General features: G+C 45.9%; 1 protein-coding gene across 1 annotated transcript; it reads right to left on the bottom strand.

Moving 5' to 3' along the window:
- Nucleotides 1-1,981: 1,981 nt before the first annotated feature.
- LOC143289685 (uncharacterized) lies at nucleotides 1,982-3,381 on the bottom strand. The gene has a single exon (XM_076598733.1). It carries the CDS (start codon nucleotides 3,379-3,381, stop codon nucleotides 2,266-2,268), a length of 1,116 nt encoding a protein of 371 aa, XP_076454848.1. The 3' UTR covers nucleotides 1,982-2,265.
- Between the last annotated feature and the right edge of the window lie 2,940 nt (nucleotides 3,382-6,321).

The raw sequence follows: 6,321 nt of genomic DNA on the forward strand, positions 1-6,321 counted from the left end.
GTACGCTTACGCATGCATGCATACGTGCAAACATACGCACTCATGGTTTCTCTCAGCTACGAACACCCCCCCCCCTTCCTCCCCCCCACATCCCCCCGCCACCACCCCACGTGGATACACGGTCGTGCAGCCATGGTCGTTGTGCACACAAATCGGCTGAATGGATGCACACACGAGCACGAACGTAATTTCTGGGGTGTTCTTCTCCTTCTTCTTCGTTCGTGGGGGTTGCTCCCACATTCACTCGCATGTATACATGAACGTTTTCACCCCGCCATGAAGGCAGCCATACTCCGTTTTCGAGGGTGTGCATGACGGGCGCAATAGCCGAGTGGTTAAAGCGTTGGACTGTCAATCTGAGAGTCCCGGGTTCGAATCACGGTGACGGCGCCTGGTGGGTAAAGGGTGGAGATTTTTACGATCTCCCAGGTCAACATATGTACAGACCTGCTAGTGCCTGAACCCCCTTCGTGTGTATATGCAAGCAGAACATCAAATACGCACGTTAAAGATCCTGTAATCCATGTCAGCGTTCGGTGGGTTATGGAAACAAGAACATACCCAGCATGCACACTCCCGAAAACGGAGTATGGCTGCCTACATGGCGGGGTAAAAACGGTCATACACGTAAAAGCCCACTCGTGTGCATACGAGTGAACTCAGAAGATGATGAAGAAGAAGAGGGTGTGCATGAGGGTTTATTCGTGTGTCCATAACCCCACGAAACGCTGACATGGATTACAGGATATTTAACGCGCGTATTAATTTGATCTTTTGCTTCCGTATACACACGAAGGGGGTTCAGGCACAAGCAGGTCTGCAGATAAGTAAGTTGACTGGGGAGATCGGAAAAATCTCCACCCTTTACTCACCAAGTGCCGTTACTGAGATTCGAACCCGGGACCCTCGGGTCCAACGCTTTAACCATTCGGCTATTGCGCCCGTCACTGGGATATAATATGTATAATGATCTCTGTCTCTGTGTCTACGAGCACACAGAAAACAATCACCAAGAATACTGGTGAGCAATTAGTTCCGCCCATGGGGTGAGAAAATAGTGAGCGAGGCGAAATCGATCGTTCAACACAGATTTTAATGAACACAAACATTATTCTTCATGCAATTTGTGTAAAAAGGCGAAATAGAATTTATTTTAGAATCGGTTCTTTATAAAAGGATGTTTGATTAATTTGTTAATCTGTATTATTGTTATATTTTTACTCTTATTATTCTTATTATTACTGTTATCATTATCATTATCATGAATATTAATACCATTAGCAGCAGCAGCAGCAGCAGCAGCAGCAGTAGTAGTAGTAGTAGCGAAATAATCAAATCATTATATTCATGACTTATGTGACATGTTTAATTGGTTCGATTTCCCGATGGGGTGTTGGTCTGTTTTAGTTTTTGATGAATCTTATCGAATTTTTTCCTGATAGGATGTCTTGCATTTCTGAATCGTGGCTTTGCATCTACTAATACACATGAACATTTCCACGAGAATTAAAAAAAATCAGTGAAGAAACATCTTCCACATTTCTATCTTCTTCCTCTTCTTTTTTTTTCTTCTTCTTCGTTCGTGGGCTGCAACTCCCACGTTTTCTCGTATGTAGTTGTGGCCTTTTTGCGTGTATAAGTTATACCCCGCCATGTAGGCAGTCATACTCCGTTTTCAGGAGTGTGCATGTTGGGTATGTTCTTGTTTCCATAGCCCACCGAACACTGACATCGATTTCAGGATCTTTGATTAATGTGCGTATAAGACTTTCAGCATGCGTAAACACACAAAGGGGATTCAGGCGCTAGCAGGCTTACACAAATGTTGATCAACTAAGGAGATAGGAAAAAAATCGCCACAGTTCACCCACTTAGTGCGCTGAAATTGGGAACCAAACTCCGGAAATTGGTAAGTGAATCCAAAACTGAAACTATTTGGTCATCACACCAGTCTGTGGGCGTTTAAGACGCAAAAAGAATATTAAAAAAAGAAGAAGAAAATCACACAGCTTAGTTCTCTTTTCTATGGTGATGTATTCTGATGTCTTCACATTTTTGTATCCCTTCGGACGCTATCATATATTGCCTTTTTTACGTAAAAGCTTGTCTTAACAACCCCAGTGTCATGGAACAGTAAGCCTATAGTTTTTGGATTTTTTAGACTAAGTATGAAGAGATGTTTTTCATCTTCTGTGGCACCTTCCATGTAGCTAGCCGTCACCACAGTTTCTCCATTTCACCACGTACCGTTCATCGTGTCTCGGTCTACTTCTCAGTCTTCTTCTGATCCGAGTGCCTGCCGAACAGCGTCCAGAACGTGTCCCGGTAGCGAGACCCCATCACGTAATAGACGAAGAAGTTGAAGGTGTAGTTGATGTAGCAGAACCCCTCCAAGACCCACAGCGTGCTGAGGTACAGGCTGTGATGCCGGCCCCCGGCACTAAACTCGGGCAGAAAGAACCACACCACCCGGAACAGGCACGCCGGAGAGGCGCAGACGATGAAGAAAACGGAATTCCCGATCAGCATCTTCGTCAGCGCCACCTCGCGGGAAGACAGCTGTGATGACGACGTCTCCGTTCGCCACGTCATCAGCTGACGGAGTTTTATCGTCGTGGTTATCGTCGCCGTTATCACCACCGCCATCATGCAGCCGGAAACACCGATCCCGAACACGATACCGTCCAGACGGTCCACCAGCTCTCTGTGGGATTTGTAAAACTCACCTTCGGTCAGCATGGTCACCAACGTGTCTGTGACCGGATCGTAAACACAGCCAACCCTGTACTTCATGGCCACGATGAAGTGAAGGCTGAACAGCACGGCGTAAACAGAAACAATGATGAACGCCATGGTCCTGGTCCTGAGTAAGGTCTGGTATTTCAAGGGGATGAGCACGCAGTAACACCGCTCACAGGCGATGATGGCGGAGAGGACAAAGGAAATAAAGCCGGTGCCCAGAAAACAAATGAAGTTGTGGTTGACCATGAACGCGTTCCAGTGACGTTTAGGGGTACCCGTGCTAAGGTACAGGTAGATGTTCTCAGCATTAAGACACATGGACGACGTTAAGAACAGCCAGTCGGTTAGGGACAGCGAAAACAAACACAGGTTCACGCGATCGCCGAGACCTTGTTTGCAGAACACGGCCATGTTGATGACGTTGGCGGGAAACCCAATCACGAACAGCACCAGTAGCACGGTCAGCTGGAACTTCTGTGCGTAGGTTTCTACCTCTGGGCCAATCCCGTCGTCAGAAACTTCCTTCCCTGCGTCACCCGTCACATTGAGAAGTCTCACTTCGATGCAGGATTCTGTTAGAATCGTGCTTTGGACAGTAGTCTGCTCAGGGCTGTTGTACTTGGAGACGTTTCCACTCATAGTCGGAAGGGGTTTATTTTTATTATTATTATCATTCAAAGTTGTCCCACCAAGACTTGACTAATGCGCTCCGTCAAAGGTACTGCCCCAGGGGTTTATTTAGTATTCAAAGCTGTCCCACCAAGACTTGACTAATGCGCTCCGTCAAAATTACTGGCCCAGGGGTTAATTGAGTATTCAAAGCTGTACCACCAAGACTTGACTAATGCGCTCCGTCAAAGGTACTGCCCCAGGGGTTTATTTAGTATTCAAAGCTGTCCCACCAAGACTTGATTAGTGCGCTCCGTCAAAATTACTGCCCCAGGGGTTTATTTAGTATTCAAAGCTGTACCACCAAGACTTGATTAGTGCGCTCCGTCAAAATTACTGGCCCAGGGGTTAATTGAGTATTCAAAGCTGTACCACCAAGACTTGACTAATGCGCTCCGTCAAAATTACTGGCCCAGCGGTTTATTTAGTATTCAAAGCTGTCCCACCAAGACTTGATTAGTGCGCTCGTTCAAAATTACTGCCCCAGGGGTTAATTGAGTATTCAAAGCTGTACCACCAAGACTTGATTAGTGCGCTCCGTCAAAATTACTGCCCCAGGGGTTAATTGAGTAAAAAAAAGTTGTACCACCAAGACTTGATTAAAGCTCCGTCAGAGTTACCGCCCTGGACTATTGTACTTGCAGACGTTTCCACTCATATTCGGAAGGGGTTTTTATCATCATGCGAAGCTGTCCCAACCAAGACTTGATTAATTAAATGCACACCATCAAAGTCACCCTTTGCTTTCAACGGATGGAACATTGGTGTTTTCGTGCTTTGAGAAACACCGCGAATAAGACTGGAGGGGGAAACGTTGAACAATGATTCTTTGTTCAGAGGTGACCGTTCATATTATATGTTAACATACGCGGGACAACACTAATGTTCGCGCGCACGCGCAAGTACACACACAAGCACTCTCTCTCTCTCTGTCTCTCACTAGCTCAGACATACAAGTGCACACACACGTTTGTCTTTATTCTACTTGTAGAATGTCGGAAAAGGAAAGAATTTTTGTTGTTGAAAAACAAAGACTGGTTCATTAATTTGCTATCTTAATTACGTGTGCTGGCATGTGCGTGCGCCCGAATGTGTGTGAGTTTGTATGTATGTATGTATGTATGTATGTATGTGCGTGCGTGTGTCTGTGCGCGCGCGCGCGTGTGTGTGTGTGGTGTTAACATGCGCGCTCAAGTATGTGCATGTGTGCATCCATTATTATGTGTGTGTGTGTGTGTGTGTGTGTGTGAGGTGGTGTATGTATATATGCGTGTGTGTTTCTATATGTGTCTCTGTCTGTGTGCGCGCGCGTGGTGTGATTGTGTGTGTGTGTGTGTGTGTGTGTGTGTGTGTGTCAGGTGGTGTATGTACGAGATATGCGTGTGTGTTTCTATATGTGTCTCTGTCTGTGTGCGCGCGCGTGGTGTGATTGTGTGTGTGTGTGTGTGTGTGTGTGTGTGTGTGTGTGTGCCGGACTGCAGTTTTCGGTGGGGGGTTGGGGTGGGAGAGGGGGGGGGGGGGGGGGGGGGGGGGGGGGGGGGGGGAGCAAATTGATGGGCCAATCACACTACTCGTACTCTGTGCCGTGATTCGAACCAGCGCGCTCAGATTCTCTCGCTTTCCTAGGCGGACCTCCAGGCCATCACTCCGCATGGAAGCCAGTGTGATTTTCAAAAGGCATATCGTTATCATCAACAAAATCTTTAAGTGGGGTATTAATCTTTTCTCTGTTTAATATTTTACCGACATACCACAATACTTTTATTTCTTTGTAATTGACACAGTCATGGCTGCCAGCGCTTCCTTTATAGATTGGTAAATCAGGCCTATAAAGGTATATCATTCTCACTACATAACTAAATGATAAAAGCAGACTTACCGGTTGTTGTTTTTTGTCGTTGTTGTTGTTGTTGTGTGTGTGTCTTTGTGTGTGTGTGTGTGTGTGTGTGTGTGTGTGTGAGTGTTTGACTGGCTTCTTATCTCTGGAGTCACTGACGTCTTTATCGTTCGCAATGGACTCCCGTGATGATGATTATTATATGATTATTTTTTTTTTTATAGAAGAAATGAATAAACATCCCCCTTACACCCACACACACACACGACACACACACACACACACACACACACACACACACACACACACACACACACACACACACACACACACACACACACACACACATCACACAAAAGCACCATAAAAAACAAACAAACATGTACTTGCGTTATTCAGATATACGGAAAAAGCGAGGTAAAGCACTACTTGCTTGGTAAGAAGTTATAACAAAGATCAACATTCATATTGCAAATGGAGGCACTGGCTCATGATAACCCAGTGAAAAAAAATCATCATTATCTCCATGGATACTATTTCCACGGTGTGAACATATTCAAGAAAATAGCTTGCGACCACTCATTGTCTGCATTCCTCACAGCAGTCTTCTTCTTCTTCTTCTGCGTTCACTCGTATGCACACGAGTGGGCGTTTACGTGTATGACCGTTTTTACCCCGCCATGTAGGCAGCCATACTCCGTTTTCGGGGGTGTGCATGCTGGGTATGTTCTTTCTTCCATAACCCACCGAACGCTGACATGGATTACAGGATCTTTAACGTGCGTTTTTGATCTTCTGCTTGCATATACACACGAAGGGGATTCAGGCACTAGCAGGTCTGCACATATGTTGACCTGGGAGATCGTAAAAATCTCCACCCTTTACCCACCAGGCGCCGTCACCGTGATTCGAACCCGGGACCCTCAGATTGACAGTCCAACGCTTTAACCACTCGGCTATTGCGCCCGTCACAGCTGTCTTAAATTGATTAAGTTTCAAAGTTAGACCATGATGGATGTTGCACGCTTCTTCACGTTCCTTATAAACAACAGAAGACATTGTATTGTATTGTA

This window comes from Babylonia areolata, chromosome 14 (genome assembly GCF_041734735.1).
Source record: "Babylonia areolata isolate BAREFJ2019XMU chromosome 14, ASM4173473v1, whole genome shotgun sequence".
NCBI lineage: Eukaryota > Metazoa > Mollusca > Gastropoda > Neogastropoda > Buccinidae > Babylonia > Babylonia areolata.